The sequence below is a fragment of the Alligator mississippiensis genome, chromosome 4 (genome assembly GCF_030867095.1).
Source record: "Alligator mississippiensis isolate rAllMis1 chromosome 4, rAllMis1, whole genome shotgun sequence".
In the NCBI taxonomy this organism is placed as follows: Eukaryota; Metazoa; Chordata; order Crocodylia; family Alligatoridae; genus Alligator; species Alligator mississippiensis.
Window position 1 is genome coordinate 161,956,661 of NC_081827.1, and position 18,674 is coordinate 161,975,334.

Sequence of the window (18,674 nt, forward strand, 5' to 3'; positions counted from 1 at the left end):
AAACCAATGACTCGCCTTTGTGGCAGGGGGGGTCTACATTGCTCTTGGAGAGGCCACTAAAGGGAAGGTTTATTCTGAAGCAGAAGAATGAGAGCTTTTCGCCCAAACTTCCCTCTGAATGCAGTGCAGCCTGGGCATACAGCAGCATAGGAACTGTGACATTATAGGTGACCACAGATCCAGTAGCATAAAAAGGGGAGCAGGGCATCAGCCCTGGGCACTGATTTGGAGGGGGCATCAGAACAATCGTCCTTGGGCTCAACAGCAGCAGCCAGGGTCATCAAGTCTCCAGGGTGTATAAAACTAACACCCCAGCCTGCTCTCCTGTGCTCAGTGTCCCATTCCCCGTCCTGCCCCCAACCCTGTTTCCAGAGGGAAAATGCTTGCAACGCCTCTCCAGAGATTAACTGCAGTTTCTCCCTTCCCATGCAGTGTGCATCACAATGTGATGGAGTCTGGGAGGCTCCTGCATCCCCTGCAGCATATACTCAGCACGAGCCCACTGCTGCCTGGGATTCCTTGCCTGAGCTGGACAGAAACAGCAATGGCGGGTTTGGGGTTTGTTTTTTTTTAAAGGCTCTTTATTTTACATAAAGTTCAGAAGTTGAGGGACATTCCTCATTGCCAAGGGTGGGCAGGAGATACAAGGAGAATCACGGCTCGGCTCCTGACAACAGAATTTAACACAGATGTTTGTGTGAGAGCCTCCAGCTGGCAAGTGCCAGGACCAGGCACCGGTGTGCAAATCCTAACACTCACATCCTGGTGTAGTGTGATTGCATGAGGCTCCCTGCAGCTGTGCCCTCAGAAGCTCCTAGTGCCAGGCCTAGTGCCAGGGCATGTGAAGTATGAGTGCCACTCTGTACAAAGTGTTGGTGCTGGGCAAGAGGAGCCTCATTGGTTCCTGGAGGGGCTGTGGTCTATTGTGTCAGGGCAATGAGCGAGTTGTTAGCAAATAGCATGGCCTTCATTCAGGACACTGCTGCAGGAAGAGGAAGCTGAGCAAGCCACCTGCAAGCAACTGAACCCCTTGGGCTCATGCCTTTTGTCATGTCAGGATCCTAGCTGCTTTTAGTCTGTCTGCTGGTGTCTTTCTTGCTGGTCTTTTTAGAAGTATCAGCCCTGCACACTTGGCTTGGGCCTGTGTATTTTTTTTGTAGGAGGGTCTGTTGGGGCTTTCTTGCCTATTGTGAGATCTTGATAACAATGTGAGATAAGACGTTAATAAGAGCTGCTTGTCCCCGGCATAGCATGTAGGCATAACCATGAAAACTGGAGAGTTAGGGTCAAAAAACAACCAACTTACAAAGCATGCAATCTTGTCCAGCTGAAAGCCCCTCCCTGCCTCCACTCCTTGCTTTTCCCACATTTGTGCCATCACCATTGCACTAGTTCAATTACCACCATCACCGAGGCAGGCCAGGGCTTGGCTTTCCAGTGTGAAAATACCATTGGGAATATACTCCTTGCTCCCCCCTCACAGTGTCTTTTGCACAAGCCCACCCCCCCTTTCCCCGCTCCCCCCAACCTCATTATGCAGCACAAAAGGCACAAGCCCAGGTCCCCACGTGCCCTTTGTCCCACAACAGGTCACCCTGAAAACAATGGCTTCTCAGTAGCAACATTCACAAGCAAGTATCATTTATACTCCCAAAGCACAGTCCGCTAGACCTCTGTAAGGGAGGTCAGGACCATCCACCTTGGTCTGTAGATGGGGAAACAGCTCCAACCCCGACCCACCAGCACACCAGTGCAGGGTTGGCATCCTGGCACCCAGACCCAGCAGTACTAATACTGTGGGCCAGTTGATGAAAGAGTATTGCCAGGGAGCCTTTGCTGCCCTGCTATTTGAGTGACCACAGCATTGTGACCAAAATAATCAATATACCCACACGTGGCAATTTGTGACAGGCACCAGCCCCAGTGGAAGACCTGAATGTGGTTCTTTAATTGGGAGAGACAGTGGTTCTGAACACTTGCCTTCAGCATTTACCCTGTGCTGTACAGGGATAGAGGGTGCATACACAGTGACACAAGCCATCAGCACTGGCCTCCTCACACATATATACAAGATACAGGCAGGCCAAGTAAGCCGTTCCCTCTGTCCAGTCCCCTGGGTATGAGCATTGTGCGCACGCAAGCACATACATATATACGCACACACAGCGTCCAGAGGCCCATCCATGTGCTGGGAGACAAAGGCGTTGTGAAGTGGGGGGCCGGTCCATGGATGTGATTGTCTGGGGAAGAGCTGCAGGAGGGTCTGCCCCTCTTCCTCATGGCTCCAGTTGGACATGCGCCACTTCAGAGGGTTGATCACTGCTACTGGGTAATGTTAGAAAAGGATTCAGCTTGCTCAGAGCACTCAGCCCATTAAGATGTGCCGTGCCAGACACAGCCCCCCCACATCCCCACCTGGGCATACACCTCTGAAGTGCATAAATGCACAATCCAGAGACCACGCACACTTTATGGAGCCCCATACAACACTGACACCCACGTGTAGGCACTGTATATACCAGGGGTGGACAAAATGCCAGATCCAGCCTGTAGCCAGACTCCATTTCCTGGCAGCCCTGACAGTGGTGGCCACTTCTGGCTGGTGCTGCCAGACCCAGCCTCGTTGCCTGAGCACCCCAGCCCATCTTCCCTGCACCCACTCCCCAGGACAGGACCTGCATGGGCAGGGCATGCAGCGAGGCGGCTGGGATGGGACCACAGTCAGAAGCAAGATGGGAAGGCAGGGCTGGGGAGACCCTGGGATCTTGGGGTGGTAACAGCACGGGGCCGGGGCAGAGGCACAATCTGATCCCTGCATGGCCCTGCCCATCAAATCCGTGCTCGTCACAAGGGTGTGCAGGCAGTGGATCACAGCTCTGCCCTGGTCCTAGCCCACGCTGTCACCACCCCAAGATCCTGGGGTCTCCCTGGCCCTGCCTGCTCATCTCACTACCAGCCGTGGCCCCATCCCAGACACCTGGCTGCATGCCCTGCCCATGTGGGTCCTGCCCCTGGTGGTGGGTGCTGGGGCAGCAGGGCTGGGTCTGGCAGCAGCAGCCAGGAGCTGCCACTGCCAGGGCTGCCGGAAAATGGAGTCCACCATGGGCCATAAGTTGTCCACCCCTGGTGTAGACCAACACACCACACAGACTTGCATGCACACACTACATAGATGCACAGAGCAAAGAACAATCCACATAGTGCAGGAACCTGCACCCCCATGGACACCTACACACCCACACACCACGCAGACTCAAATGCCATGCAGCCCCATGTGCATGTGCTCTATAGAGCCAGGCACCACAAACACCCCCCCACCCCACACACACACACACAATCCCAAGTGCCCTATAGACCTGTGCAGCTCCACCACAATTGAGCTCCAGATAAGGCCCACACCCAGCACTGCCCAAAGACCTTCTGCCCTGTCCGAGATGGAGTTGGGCACTGGCATCACCTCCCCCTTACCTGGGGACGACAGGACCCATCTGTTACCAGTGCTGGCAGCACTTCCCCAATGCCACATATGTACGATAAATCCAGCCAGTGAGCATGTGGCTGCAGTGAGCTGCATCTCTGTCCCACAGCCTCCCCTTGGGTACCCACGCTAATCCCTCAATGAACCAGATAACCACAAGCAGATTTAGGCAGTTGATATTTTTAACACAAGACCTACAGGCATGGCCTGGGTGACAGTCCCCTTTGCCCCTGGATCCTGCTGCTCTCCTGGCATTCTGGGTCACCCTTCCCATTGCACTACTTCAGTTTTCACCACTGATGCAGTTGTTGGACTTCTTGCCATTAGTTAGCTGCAATAGTGAAAACATACTAGACAGTTTCTTTGGTTTAGGTCAGTTCACTGTGGTCCCCAACCCCATCTATTTCAGCCCCTGGAGCTGTGACCCCCCAAAGCTGCAGCTACTGCAGGGTTTTGCAGCAGCAGCTCTGACCCTCACAGCCCCATATGTTTCCAAGACCTTTTAGATTTCTTCTCCCCTGACTTCTTAGCGATCCGTCCCGTGGTTTTGCAGCCTCAGCTTGGCAGCGTTGTGCTGGAATTTGAGTCAGACCAGCCTTGTTTTACTGGCCAAGGATTGGGAAATGAAACCCCCTAGAACAGGTCAGCCTTATAAAGGCTGCCGGTGGCCTTGCGTTGCACTAGCTGGGAATGTGGCAACACTGCTGAGACTGCTTGTGTTTTTAGTGGCCATCATCTTTAAATCAGGACTGTGAGGCTGGCCCCAAAGTCTGCCCATAGACACATGCAAGTACCTGGGAGAGTCTCAGAGGTTTGAAGCACAGCGGTCAGCAGCTTTGATAACCAAGCCACTCATTTAGGGCCTAAATCTGCATTCAGGTTCCTGCTTTTAAAGCTTCTCACTGTGGAAAATTGGGCCAGCCTGTTCCGTGTCCCTGGTCATGGTGATATTCCTGCTTTAGAGAAGTTAATTGCTATGGTGACTGCCTCTATATAAAAATACTTAAGGTATGGACCATACAAAGACATGCAGAGAGGCCTAAGGAATCTACAGGAAACAAGCAGCAGCAACAAAACACGTTACCAGCTTGGTGTGATGCCCAAGTCACTCACTGACCTCAGTGGTACCAGGGCCATGTTTCCACCATCCAGCTGACTGCAGAACAGCACAGCCCTCCCACATTTCCAGGGGGAGAGTTGATGCTCTGCTCTGCTCCCTGCTCCAGAGGGGGATTGCAACAAGTCCTGAGCAACACCCCTCCACCCCCAAATCCAGCTGGGAAGCATTTGGAGCTACTCTAGGGCCAAGGGGCAACAAACTCCACCCCCAGCCCAACAGCTGTCTGCAGGAACAGGCTGTGGTGCCTGATGCCTTGCACTGCCCTGTCACCCGCCCCTGCCCAGTGACAGGGCCCAGCAGCAGAGGCTGGTCTTTCAATGAGTCTTTGCATGAGAAGAAAGCCAAAGCAAGGCCAGGGGGTGGCCTGCTAGGCAAAGGGGGTGGGGGGCTGCCCCTGGGTAGGAGAGTTAAGGCTGGCAGTCTGTGTGGAGGACCCAGGCCACTCCTTGGGGTCCCATCCCCTCAAAGTGTTTCTAACAGCTGGGAGGAAGGGCAGGGGGATTCATGTTAAACCAGCCTTGCCCATGGGACCAGCCTGGCATCTCCTGCCTGCTGCCCAGGCTGCACCATGGGGCTGGGCATTGCACTCCACTCCCCAGACCAAGGAAAGTCACTTCCCAGGGACCAGTTGTGGGGTGGGAGAGCCTGGTACTTTGCAAAGCAGCAGGGGACCAGCTCCGCCTCTACCAGAGGAGCCATGCAGTGGCAAGGAGCATCTGATCTCTTTGGTGGTTGGGGGTTTGGCTCAGACCCCAGCAGGTTGCAAAGCAGGGGCAGGCATATGCAAAGTTCCCAGAAGGGAAGGCCTCAGGTAGGCACGGGCAGCCTGATCTCCAGCTGTGGAACTACACCGGGAGGCTACAAGGTCTCCCAGAGGGAGGCAGGCTCCTTGCCCAGGTTGGGAGGGAGGGGGAAACTAACCCCTGACTGCTCTTCCCCCCAGCCTCCCATGCTGTTCCTTTGACCTCTTCCCCAAGCCCTCTTCTCTGCTAGCCCCTGCCCTGGCCTGCAGCAAGGCCCCAGCCCTGCCCTGGGGGTCAGCACTGACGAGGCACATGAAGATCTGTACTTGCCTGAGCCAGGAGAGGGGAGCAAGGCTAGCTTTCCTGCCAGCCTCATCCCTCCCTACCCAGCACTCAGGCATGGGAGGGAGCAGGTATTTGGGCTCAGCAGAGCACAGGAGAAAAGGCTGGAATGGATCAGTCTCTTCCCAGGGCAGAGGCAGGACCTGGGGGCACTTACCCCTGGCAGCACTGCCCCCATGTCCAAGAGCCCAGAGGGGGCTCAGTGCACTGCCCACACTACAGAGAGGTAACGAGATTTGCCAGAATCTAAACATGGAGCCTCTGCCCCTGACAGCTGTAGGACATAGAGCTGCCCACTGGGGAGTCAGTGCCTGCCTTTGCCTCCCCCTGGTTTGCAGCCATCACAGCCAGTAGAAGAGCCACACTGCCCAGACCCCAGCCCCATCTCCCCACGCCCCCGCTTGCCACCACAGTGGCTACATTCATTGTGTTGCTTTGAATAGAAAATGTCCCTTGTAGTACTCCAGTCCCTGCAGTAGCAGCCTGCCACCCCTGCCAGGGACCAGCATGGGCACAGACGCGGGACAGACAGCAGACCACATCCGGCCCGTACAAGAGACAAGTGACCACAGGCAGGCGAAGCTTCAAGTAGGTCAGGCCACACAGCCACTCCAACCCCATCCTCTTCCCGCCCCCCAGGTCTGCTTCATCTGCCACTAGGGTCCACACCGGCCCCCCTCATCTCGCCGGGCACGCAGGGCCCTCCCAAAGGGGCCGAATGGGTACATTCCTTTGTGAGAGCACAGCGAGGGGTGCAAGTCAGTGCCATGAGGGTGGAAGCTACATTCAGGCAGGGACGGGCAGCTGGTCCCTTATTCAGGACAGAAAGCTAGAGACCAAGACGAGGAGAGCATGTGCGTGGCCGGCCGTGGGTGGGAGGGGGCTGAGCAGTGCTTATCCAGGCAGGGGTCCCCATGGGGCAAGGCCACGCGCCCACTCCCTGCTCACTTGCCGCGTGGGCAGCCTCAGGCACACTCCTCCGGTGGCCCAGCGGCAGCGGGGCACAGTGGAAGACTTGCGCTGATTGTTGGCTTGTTTAATCGCATCACTGTTTTGGTGCCTGGTTTGTTTTGTGAGCTCTCCTGCCCCTATCACGAGGGCGAGGCCGGGCAGGCAGAGCCGCTTGCTTGCCGCAGAGGTGGGCAGCTACGCTAGGCCCCTCCTGACCTGAAACATAGAAGTGGGGTGTGCTTTAGTGCCAGCAGTGTGCAGGTGGCGATGCAGATGAGTGAAGACACATTTGTGCAATGCCCCAGTGGTTTTAAAAGAGCCAGTATACAAGGCTGTCACCCCATGATGCTCACATGCCACTTGGTGGTTCCGAGTCTGCCCTTTCCAATCCAATGTGATTCAGGTCCTTGGAGCAGGGACCTATGCCCCCAAGCCTGGGGTGGTGTCAAGGGATCCTCCCTCCTCACCCTCGGCTCAAAACTTTGACCCAGAACTACAAGGCCCCCATATTTCCCCATACTGGTGTTGTGGTTTCAGTGCCCCTCTGGGCACAAAGCACCAACTGGTAGGCTGAGGACCCAGGCGTGAAATGAAGCAGCATGGCCTGCACTGCTGCCCCATAGTGAGCATGGCGCAGGCCCCAGCCCTGCCTGTGTCTACACTGTTCCCCGTATTGCGTTGGGGGGAGGGGGAGGAGGGGGTTGTCTCAGGCCTCTGTGCCCCTGCTGTGCTAGGGACCCAACTGCAACAGGGTAAATGGCCCCCTGGAAGCTCATGCCCAACACATGGGGCTGATCCAAGCAGTATCCATCATGTGCCGCTGGAGCCCTCTCCTGGGAACTGGCCAGAGCCCAAACTACCAGGCTTAGGTTGCAGGGGCCAGCGAGTGCATGCATGGCAGGAAGCAAGCTCGAATATGGGGACTTTATTATTTGGGGTGATGCAATAAATGGTGCCAAGGTGAGTCAGCACAGTCATGCCAGTCTGGTGCCTCCAGGACAGGCCAAGGGACCCCTAAGTGCCTAGTAACCTGAGCAATAGTAGCCATCAGGGGGTCTCCTCGTACAGGGACTAGCACAGGATTCTGGGTTAGGAACCCTGCTTCACCCCCACCTCTGACTCCAGGGCACCCCCTTAAAGGAGCTGATAGGATATGGGGCTCTGGCCTTAGCAGCAAGCTGGCTCTTTTACACATCCTAAGGATGGAGAGCAAGGCGGGTGCAGGGGCCAGAGATGGGTGCAGCACACAGGGGACGCACACAGGCAGAGAGACTTATGACTATGACACACAGGAAATGGGTGGGAGGATCACCACTGCATGTGATGGGAGGACCCAACTTCTGCTGCCAGGGCAGCCCAGAGCAGGCAGCTCCACTTGTGGGCAGGCCTGGTGGAGCCTCACTGCCCCCAGGAAGCCTGTGCAGAGGGGACTGCAACTCCAGCCCCTCCAGTGAGAGCCCAGGCCAGCTACCCAGGGCCCGTATTTCAGGTGAACTCACGGCCAGCTACTCGTGGGTGCACCATTTGCATGTCAACACCCCAGCACAGCTGGGATCAGAGTGAGGTCCTTGAAGGCAGCATTTGGGGGCCTTGACAAGGGACTGGAGGGATCAGTGTCCTGACCCCTTGGGACTGACCCTACTGCTGCTTGCCTCTCAGGCATGGTCCAGTCTAATCTTTCCTTGCCTTAAGCCAGGGGTGCTCAAGTCCCCCATTCACAGGGCCAGGGCAGTGGGCACGATCTAGCATGCATGGGGCTGGGGTCCCAATCCAGTGCGCATAGGGTCAGGGCAGGCCTGATCCAACATGTGCGGAGCCAGAGGTGGGCCAGTAAACCCAATCCAGAATGTGTGGGGCTGGGGCCCAATCCTGCACATGGGTTCAGGGCATGGGCACATGAGGATAGGGCCCAGTCTGGTGTGCACTGGACCCAGCCCACAGACCAATGCTACACCACTCCTCCAGCCTGCGGGGCCAAGAAGTTGGGCACCACTGCCTTAAGCCTGTGCTCTCAAAGCACCAAGCAGGTGGAGGGGATCTGCCTGTCGGGACACCTGAGAGAGCCCTGAAATATCTGTTCAAGCCTAAGGGAGGGGGCAGGCAGCAGAGGGCAATGCCTCAAGGCTGGTGCTATAGCTGAGGTGGATCGATGGGGTCATTGGTAGCAGCCTGTGCCATGCATGACCCTGCCAAGGTGCCTCAAGGCTGGCCAGGAACAGCTTCCAGCAAGGATCTGGCAGCAGAGTCTAGGCCAACAGTGATGATGAGGAGGACGGTGACAGCAGCGGTGGGATGGGATGTGATGTGATGGGTGGGATGGCAGTGGGTGGCAGATGGATGAGAGGCAGCTACACCACCCCCTGCTGAGCCGGGTTGTACCTTCCTCTCCGGATGTTCCTTTGGGAGGCGAGGAAAGGACGGGAGGAAGGGAGAGTGGGGAGGAGAGAGAAAGAGAAAGAAGGATGGGGGGGGTTAGTGATTGCCTCTAGGGCCAGCCCAGCTGCTCTTGCCCTAGCTTAATCCAACATTCCTGGGCATGCTAGGCATCACCGTATAGGCAGCTCTGCCCTCCATGGCTAATTCCTCTCTCCCACCATAGACAGGGCATGGATGACCCCACTGCCATTACTAGGCAGGGCCACTGGGCACCTCAGGACACAGATATGGGCAAGGAGCAGCAAACCAGCCTGGCCAATGAAAAATTCCTTCTATGGAGAGCTGGTCCCAGGTGAGGCCAAGGAACTGGCTCCAGGTCAGTGGGTCCAGCAGCAGAAATCAGGGGAGCTGCTCATGGGCCACGCAGCTTTGGTGTGGCCTTTGCTAGGCTGGGAGCAATGGGCATCACCCATTCTGGATGGGCTCACAGGCACCAGCTGGACCCTGAAGGCCAGGCAGCAGGCACCCCTGTGGAAAGCAGCAACAGCCTTTACCCAGGGCTGGGGGTGCCTTGCTGGAGCCACTCTCCAAGGACACAGCTCACTTGCCTGGGCTCAAGTCCCTTTCCATGGGTCCTGGGCACATTCTTAAATTCCATGCTAGCCCAGCCCTGTGTGACTAGGCAGGTGCCCCTGGGCTGACAGGAGAGAGAGATCAGAGTTACACTGGCTCGTCTGGTCCCAACATTGCGAGTCAGGCAAGAAAGGGAGAGTTTGGACAAAGCCCAGCCCTGGGGGGAACATCTGCCTCCTGTCACTAGCTGCAGAGCCTCAGTGCACAGGCCCCAAAAGCAGCAGGGCTGAAACAACTGGCCACATGCAGCATGACATGCAGCAAGCAAGGGACAGCTGAATACCAGTGACAGCTGGAGGGAGAGGCTATGGCTACCACCAGGCAGGCCACAAGGGACCAGCAAGCCCTGCAGGCCCAGCCAGGGGACAGGAGTACCCAGGGGAGGCTTTGTAGCTGGTTCCCATGGCCTGGCTAGAAAGAACCGATCAACCAGAGCTGGCTGGAGTGAGAGCTCACTCCATGAGCTCCTCCTTGCAATAGGCCTCAGGGCCCTTGGTCCAAAGCACCCTGGCATTCAGTGCTGCCAGGTCTCGTGGCCTGTTGCAGACACCTGGCACACGCGAGTCAGGGCACAGGCCCACATTCCCCTCCACACAGGAGCACATGCCAAGCAATATGTGCAGTCGCCACACGGCAGGGCTCACACCATACACAACCCCTTGCATGCAGCCCCCAACAGCTCCCCACTTCAAACCCCACAAGACAGCTGTGGACTCCCCTGGAACTCCCACAGGCTGACAGGGCACAGCAGAGGGGGCACCACATGTCCCAGAGTCTCCCTGCCCCCATCAAGATATTTCTTCCTCTCTTCTCTCCAGCAGCCTGGCTGGAGTCATGCCCTTTGCCCTCCAGCCCCCTCTCCTCCTCTGCATGTTTGGGTCAGGTCTCAGCCTTTGGTTGACCCAGGACTGACCAAGGGGTGGGGTTGCTTCAACATCACCCCCTGCCCACAGCTGACCGCAACTGGCCTCTTAGCAATGGATCTGGGCACCCCAGAGTCTGCTAAGAGTCTCAAAGCCATGCAAAGGTTCCCATTGTCTAGGAAATACTCCCTCTTGGGGTTGCCCGTGCCTGCAGCAGCTGGCAACACAGTACAGTAAGACTCCTGAGCTGGAGGGGAGAAGGCAATCAGGAAGAGGCATGCAGTGTTTACTTACTTAAATCCCCAGCCAGTCCCCCCTAGGACAATGGCAGCCACCAGCACAGCCCCAGCGATGGAGCCGATAATGATATTGGTGCCACTGGGACCTGTGACAAAGGAGACAGGGCGGGGAGCACGGGGACATGTCAGTCATGGAACACAGACATCCACCTACCAGCAGTGCTTAGTGAGGGCACCAAGGCAGACCAAGCACCCACAGCCTACCCACACAGTGCCTTTATTGCAGTCTCCTGGCCCCCTCCCCAGAGACGTGCTAGGCACTGGGTTTGGGCCTGGCTTGGCTCTAGGAAGAGAAGGTCATGTGGTGTCTGCCACAGGGGAGCTCACCCACCAGCACCACTCTAGTGGAAGCCAGCCCAGCCCTTAAGGGGCTTCTCTGAGCTCCCGGCTCTGACTGTGAGGCAGGGGAGTGGCAGGGCCTCACCCAGAACCCTGGGCTCAGCACACACCCCAAAAGACTCCTGCCACCCCATCCCCAAGTGCTGTCAAAGCACCACAGTCCTTAGGCTACATATCAGCACACCCTGGAGAGAACCTGAGCAGAGACCACCATTGCTTTTCTGGGGCCTGCAGCTGGCAGTGCCATGGGGGGAATTCCCAGTTAGAAGAAAGTTGCTGGCTGGGAGAATCAAGAAAGGGGTGAGGAGTGTAAGCAAGACCGTGCAATTTGTTGGAGGGGTCAGGTCCCACATGGAGGAGCACGACTAGTGCAGTTCCCAGGTAAATGCCCATGAGTAGGGTCCCAGATGGGAGAATACAGGGGTGGGGCTCCCCAGTGGTGAGGCTCCATGTGTCAGATGTCCCATGTGTCAGAAGAGGGAGTGGTTTCTCTCAGGATGCTTGAGGCCATGCCTCTGGGTAGGGCATGGCATCTGCAAGGGGCTCACAGCCATTGCTAACTGCCCCAGGTAGCTCCTGGCAAAGAAGTACCCCTCCTCTCCCCAACTCCTACTGGCTCACACGGACCCTTGTACTTCTCCGTTTCGCCTGTGGGCTTGGGCTCCGGGATGGGGTCGTAGACACTGCAGTCCTTGCCTGTCCAGTCAGCGTGGCAGATGCATTTGCCCTCATTGCTGCAGACCTGTGGCAGGGGAATGGGAGGCGGGTGAGTGCCATAGGGCAGTGAACCCAACCCTTAGCCAGGGCAGCATGGCTTCAGGTACTATGCTCCCCACAGCTGTGAAGCACCCAGGCCATGATGGACCACAGAACTGGCTCCACCACCCCAGCAAATAGCACATGCTCTCCTGGGTCAGAGCTGTACAGTGAGACCTGGCCAGAGAAGCAACAGCCATGGCCTCATCCATGTAGACTCTGCAGTGTCCCATGGCAGAACACACCTTAAACTCCCATTCCCCATCCACCACCATGTGGGCAGCCAGGAATAGGTGTGACAGAACCAAGGGATTCATAGCCTTTGAGCAATTCCTACCCACCCCACTGACCTAGCCTGAGAGCATCCCCACCAGGCAGGATGGTATATTGGCCTTGACACCTGGGGAAGCAGGGATAGGCAGTCCCCAAGCTGGAGGGAGTATGTGAATGTTCTCCCATGCTATGGGAATTAGGAAGAACCCCTCCCTGTATTCTGCACTCCATCCCCAGCAAGGACTCACCCCACGATCAAAGCAGATCTTCCCATCCCAGCTGCCCGGGCAGGAGCTGAAGTCAAAGGCTGACACTGGAAGGCATTTATGGTCAAGACACAACATGCTGGGGCCGCAGGGTGTGCCATCCTCCACATAGCTCATGTCAGAGCCATCCACCAGCTGGACGTGCCCACCCCTGGATATCGACAATGGGGAAAGGGAGTAGATAAATCAGAGAAAGAAAGTGCTCACAGGACAAGGCAGATGGAGGAAGAGAAGCAGCTGTCACCACTCATTCCATGGGGCCCCCAAGGTTGCTCCTGTGGTGGAGGCTCAGTGGTAAAAGCCTGGGGCCTCATCTTTGCCAAGGGAGACTCCTTGCTGGCAGTGTGGTGAGCTCCCCTGGCTCAGGGGTTCTCCTCTGTGGATCAGAGCATCTGTTGCACAACTGGTGCCCTGGGGTGATGGCGTGAATTAAGACTTCATAGGACTATGAGCTGGGAAGAGTGATGGAGACAGCCCCACCATGGCTGGATCAGCAGAAGGGGCCCACTACTGAGACCACCCACCCACCTGGCCAAGATAAGATGCTTGGTGAGTGATTCTCCACTCCCTGATCTCAGCTCTTCAACAAGGTCCCTCCTTGACCTGGTGAGCTCTCCAAGACCAGGAGAGCCGGCTGGGACTCCCAGCTCAGCCACGTGCTGAGTAGGCTCAACAGCTAACCCAGACCTCCTCCACTGACCCGAGGGTGAGAACTTGGCCTGGCCCAGCTGCTGAGTGCCCCTTGCCCAACACACCTGCAGTCGATGTATCTGTTCTGGTGGTAGAAGGTCATGGTGGTGATATCCCCACTGAGCTCGCCCAGGCGGGGTGTGCCTGTGATGTTGGCACACAGAAGGTATCCGCACAGAACATCCCTGTGAGGCAGAGACAAAGCAGAGCATCTGACCTGCCTGTGGCTGGGAACCCTCTCACTGCCCATACGTGCAGGCCCGGGAGGGGTAGGGGCGACACACAGCCAAGCTACCAAGATCACTGTCCCCAGCCAAGCAGCCACACCTTGGCCATGCCCTGCTCCCCAGGCAGGAGCTGACACTCCAACATCCAGGGGGCTGGGCTTAGTTGCAGAGAGGGAACAGCAAAGGGGGTGGCACTGCCCACTGACCCAAAGGGAGAAGTGACAACTGCTAGGCAGAGGACTTGAGGAAGGGGGTGGAGGTGGCTAGGCAGGGAGGAGATGGGGGATGGCTGCAGTAGGATCCCTTGGCAGGGGTGAAAGTTGCAGGGGTGCTGGGGCTGCTTGCAGCGCTGCTGCTGGCATGGACAGGGATGCTGAAGTGCCTGCCCTACTGATCAGCACACCCTAGGAGGGGCAGCCCCTGCTCCAGCACATGTGGCTCACTTACTGCTTGTTGCACTGCATCCAACCCCGGCCACTGCGCCCACAGTTCCCCCTCTCAGTCCCTTCCACATTCAGCTTCTCATAGCAAAACCTGTCGGCTGCAGCTGGGGGCAGGAGAAGAGAGCAAGCATCACCCCCAAGCCTGGCTGCTGCCCACATCCCAGCTGCAAAGGATCCTGGCAGGGGGGATGCCACAGTTGGGCAGCAGGTGGCACTGGTGCAGAGGGAGTGTGTCCTGGCACACATCTCACTGGGGCACCTCCCCGGCAGTTCACATGCCCAGGAGCACATGGGACATGTGTGTCAGGTTAGCATGGGATAGGCATTTAGGGGGCTCTTCCCATAAGGCAAGCACTCCCATAATCTATGCGCAGGGCAGGTGGTGCTAGCCCTTCTGACCGGGACACTGAGGCACTGAGAGGCAGGCACCTTGTCTCAGGTCAGTGACAGAGCCAGGATACAAGCTGGCTCCTGGGAGCGCTCTGGGCTCCTTCCCCTGGGCCATGGGTGACAGCCTACCGCATGGTACAGACCATGCACACCAGTCACATGGACAGCAGCAAACAGACCGGTCCTTGTGTCTGCAATCACTGGATTTGCTGAGGGGAGAAATGAGAGAAGCAAGGTGGTTTGGGTGGTAGCTTTTTCTGGACCAGCTGTACAGTTGGGAGTGATATTAGACAAGCCTTTGGGCTTCCTCAGGGCTCAGTCTTCCTCAGTTGTCCAATAAAAGCTACCAGCAGCCCACCCCACCCAGCTTCTTGCATATTTCCTGGACCATGACAACAACAACACTCCAGCCCTATATACCATAAATGAGAAGAAGTGAAGGAGCCCCTATAGCAGGGCTTGGTCCAAAAGCTAAGGCAAGCAGAGATGCTGCTTTCACAACAAATCTAATTCCTCATGCGGAAACTGCTCTTCCAACAAGGGGTGGGTAAAACAGCAAGAGCAGCTGGAGACAACCCCTAGTGCCAAGTGAGATGAACACAATGCAAATGGCTGGTCCAGAACTCAAAGGGGGACGGGCAGGCAGGCCAGTCCTGGCTCGTTCAACCAGCCCAGAGGTGTCAGCTGAGAGATTCCACTGGAGTGACACCGGTCTCAGCCTCAATGGGAAAGAGAACCAGACCCACAGGCTGATGGCCTGGCCTTTTGATTTTACATAGCCAGACCTTTACCCTCACTTATATATCAGGGGACAGTAATGTGGCCAGGTTCTCTGCTGCCCTCTCCTCTGTGCTATTGCTTGCATGATCACATGAGTGCAGGGCATTTGTTCCACTGGGGGGTATGCTGGACCTCCTCTGCACTAGAGCAAGCACCTGCACAAGTGGGGAAGGCAATGGGGTTCAGGATGTGTGGTCCAGCAAAGCCCCTCAGGCCATGGGCCCCCATGGCTCCAGGAAAGGTGCCACCACCTGATCATCAAGGAGCTGGAGCATCACTGGAACCAGATGGGTTTTAACATGGTTTTGCTTGAGAATAACATGGCAAGACTAGGCCCAATTCTGACCTCACCAACAGGAGCCTGGGGGAGGGGGACTGCTGGAGACAGGCCTGCATCCACCATGCAGAGAGAAGGGCAGGCAGAGATGGGCAGAGGCACACAGGGGGAGAACTGTCCTGTTCATTGACTCAGCACTGGAGGTCTCTCCTATGATTAACATCTCTGGGAGGTAGGAAACAGTGACCCTAGCCCAGGCAGGAGCCATGGATCTCAGGCCGTGTGTCACAGATGGATCTGCACCCACACACAGGGCGCACTCACTGCCTCAGTGGCAGAGACCAGTTTATATGGCCTCTATTGGCCCTGGGTTCCTCCAAGACCCACCCTCCAGTGCTCTTCTGCCCTTCCTTGCCCCATTGCTGTCCTGAGCTGCCCCCAGCCAGCTCTGTGCTACACTCCCAGCTCAAGGTATGCTCGCAGGCCAGGAGGGTCAAGAAGCACTTACCGCGTCCCCACAGCGCGTTGCACTGCCTGTCCCGGGTTTTACACCTGCCACCATAGCACCGGCCCTGAAGAGCAGAGAAGCCCAGGTTTCACAAAGAGGCACATGCAGGAGACTGTGTGCTCACAAGCACAGCTCACAACATGTGATGGGGACCACGGTGATACTGCGTGAGGCCATCAGTGCCTTCTTGCCCGTGTATACTGGGGACACGCATCTATCTGGGCTGCACAGGGGACTGACTCCGAATGTGCAGTTGATGGAGAACGTGTGCATGTGTGCTAGTACAAACCTGAGTGTGTAACTCATTCCCTCAGAAGGAGTGTGCATGCTCCTGAGTGAACCTAAGCATGTAAGTCAGCCCCTTGCAGGAAGCATATCCACACCTGCAAGCCTGTGAGAATGAGTCAGTTCCATAAGGGAGCATATACACATGCTCACAGACCTGACTCTGAGGCCCAGCCCCTCATGGCAAGCTGAAATGTCTAAGTCAGCCCTGTGGGGATCATACGTACATGCAACCCCACATGTGTGAATCAGCCCCCGGGAGCACATGTGCCCATACTGTGCAAGGACAGCCCTCACCTGCTCGTTTTCACACAAGTAGCCATCCAGCTTATGAAGATTGGGTGGGCACTGCAGAGAGAGAGAGAGAGAGAGAGGGACTGTAGACAGGACTTGCCTCCACATAGCTCAGCCACTGCAACTCTGTCCTAGTTTACAACCCCAGTTATCCGAGTCCAGGGACTGCCCTTGAGTGCCACTGGTTCTCCTCTATCCTGACCTGAAGCCTCCCCCAGTCTTAGTCCTGCTCAGCCCTGCCTGGCTCATCTCTTCCAGTCCCCCAGACTGCAGTGCCCTGGCATCCACCAGCAGCACAAACACAGGGGGCTAGGGGAGTGGAATGAATTCCTGTACAGTAGGTGTTCATAATACCTCCATTCCCCAGGAGCCCAGTGAGCACCGCCAAGCTGTCAGCTCCCAGTGAGTACCACCAAGCTGTCAGCTCCTCTGGGCCCCTCCCCAGCTCCAACTCCTTCCCAAGCTCCTCTCACCTGGCTGGAGTCCCCAGTGCAGGTCTCCGCAATGTCGCACTCATTCACAGCCTCTCGGCAGGGCACACCCCGTGGCTCGTACTGAAAGGGACAGGAAGGAGCAACATGGCACTTTGCAGAGGGGCAGGAAGGGTGCCCAGGGCTGCAGTGATGCTAATGCTCCTGCATGTCAGGGGCTCTACCAGCGTTGGGGGACAGGGGTTCAGCCATCCTCCCTCTCCAGTTGGTTGGGGGGCCATTACTGCAGCGTGACCTCTGAGCTGGGGCATGCCGGGGTGGAAGATGCATATACACAGAGACTCTCAGGCCACATGCTATGCAGTGCTGCTTCTGACTGGGGGTGTTTGTGTACTTCAGGGTGCTGTCCAAGAGCTGACCTCCCCCATGCCAGAGGGGTTAGAGCAGGGAGGAGTCAACCTTTTAGTCAGGTGTGCTGCTAGGTCAGCCTTGCACCCTCCCTGAGTGCCACTCCAATCCCCCTCCTCTGCCTCATCTGTTGCTCAGCCTTCTGCTCCTTGCCTGTGCTCACTGCCGGATTTATTGCTCTACCTTCTTCTCCCTGTCCTACCTGCCACTCCCACCCCAATGTGCTGTATGACCCACACACTGGCTGCCCATGCCACACGTTGGCCACCCCTGCATTAGAGTATTACAAGGATCACCCCCAGTACAAGAAGTGGCAGGTAGACTGGCTCCATCCCTTGTCCTCCTCCAGCCTGGGTTCAGCAATGCACTGAGCAATCTGTTCCACCTCAGAAAGCCCCTGGGGGGGAGGCAGAAGGGACTGGGTCTGTTTTTTACAGCCATGGCAAATATCCTGGCACATGAATAATTCACTCATATTCCAGCCTGCCCACTCACAGGCACTGCCCTCCATTGGAAGGGACCTGGCCCAAGTTTCAGCTGTGGCACCCCCTAGTACCTGCAGCCTGCACTACCCTCTACCAGATAAGGGCAGGGCCCGATCCCCACCTTGTCCCCCACCCGCCATCTCTCACCTTGCAGCCTCTGCAGCAGAGCCCGTCACTGCACATGGCATCATGGGTCAGGGTGCACTTCTTGCAGCAGCTGCCCCCGCCCTTCGCACATTCCTGCCCAGGATAGAAGCCAACACACGTGTCAGGGAACCCAGGCCAAGGGTCTCTGGCTCCAACGTGGGACAGGGGACAGGACAGGATGGTTCCTACCTACAGGCCAGACTGGGGGAAGAAGTCTCACCTCTAAGCAACCATGGATGCCTTCAACCCTAGCATGCTCCCAACAACCCCACCCCCAACAAGTGGCAAGAAACTTGCCCTGCCTTCCGAACTAGAGAATGAGACAGCTGCAGGAGCAAGAGCAACCCGGGACGGACACCTGCAGATGCTCTGAGTGTGTATCTGTTTCCTGTGCAGCTGTGGGGTGCAAGAGGTGGCCTTGGGGCACAGGGACATGGCTAAGGCCCTGGGGCCTCAAGGCCTCCGCCCCATCTCCCCAGCACCACAGCCATCACTTGTCTAGTTTGGGATGGGGCAGGTGCCAGCCTCAGGCCAGGCCCCTGCCTGCCCACCCCACAACCTGCTGGCAGTGCCCCTGCTGGTCATCCAGGGGGTGCAAGGGGGGAGTGGGGGGGACTAGAAATAGCTCCAAACCTCCCTCCCCCTTCTATCATGCTGCTTCCTTAAAGGGTTTTTTGCCTTCATCTGAAGGAAAATTTCCACAACCAAAAGGAATCCACTTTCAACACACATTCATCCGGTGACAACATTGACTAAAAAAATCAATGCCAGAAAATCCAAAAAACACCTCAGATTGGACACCTAACAGCTGACGAAATTCAAACCTTGATCGTTACATTGACTGCTTCAGAGAAAGAATGAACAATGAAA

At 56.8% G+C, this 18,674-nt stretch overlaps 1 protein-coding gene across 3 annotated transcripts in view; it reads right to left on the bottom strand.

Moving 5' to 3' along the window:
* Positions 1 to 3,642: 3,642 nt before the first annotated feature.
* The window catches only part of ADAM11 (ADAM metallopeptidase domain 11), a 50,778-nt gene continuing 35,746 nt past the window's right edge, over positions 3,643 to 18,674 (bottom strand). For 2 of the 3 annotated variants that reach the window (XM_059726905.1, XM_059726903.1), the window contains exons 17-26: positions 17,805 to 17,897; positions 16,807 to 16,887; positions 16,337 to 16,387; positions 15,755 to 15,818; positions 13,804 to 13,903; positions 13,195 to 13,314; positions 12,422 to 12,590; positions 11,772 to 11,886; positions 10,801 to 10,891; positions 7,545 to 9,031 (exon numbers count right to left, since the gene is read on the bottom strand). In XM_059726905.1, coding sequence (XP_059582888.1) covers positions 8,983 to 9,031; positions 10,801 to 10,891; positions 11,772 to 11,886; positions 12,422 to 12,590; positions 13,195 to 13,314; positions 13,804 to 13,903; positions 15,755 to 15,818; positions 16,337 to 16,387; positions 16,807 to 16,887; positions 17,805 to 17,897 — 933 coding nt within the window. In that variant the 3' untranslated portion in view covers positions 7,545 to 8,982. Of the gene's footprint in view, positions 6,851 to 7,544; positions 9,032 to 10,800; positions 10,892 to 11,771; positions 11,887 to 12,421; positions 12,591 to 13,194; positions 13,315 to 13,803; positions 13,904 to 15,754; positions 15,819 to 16,336; positions 16,388 to 16,806; positions 16,888 to 17,804; positions 17,898 to 18,674 lie in introns of those variants that run through there. The other variant, XM_059726904.1, reaches the window with a different exon arrangement.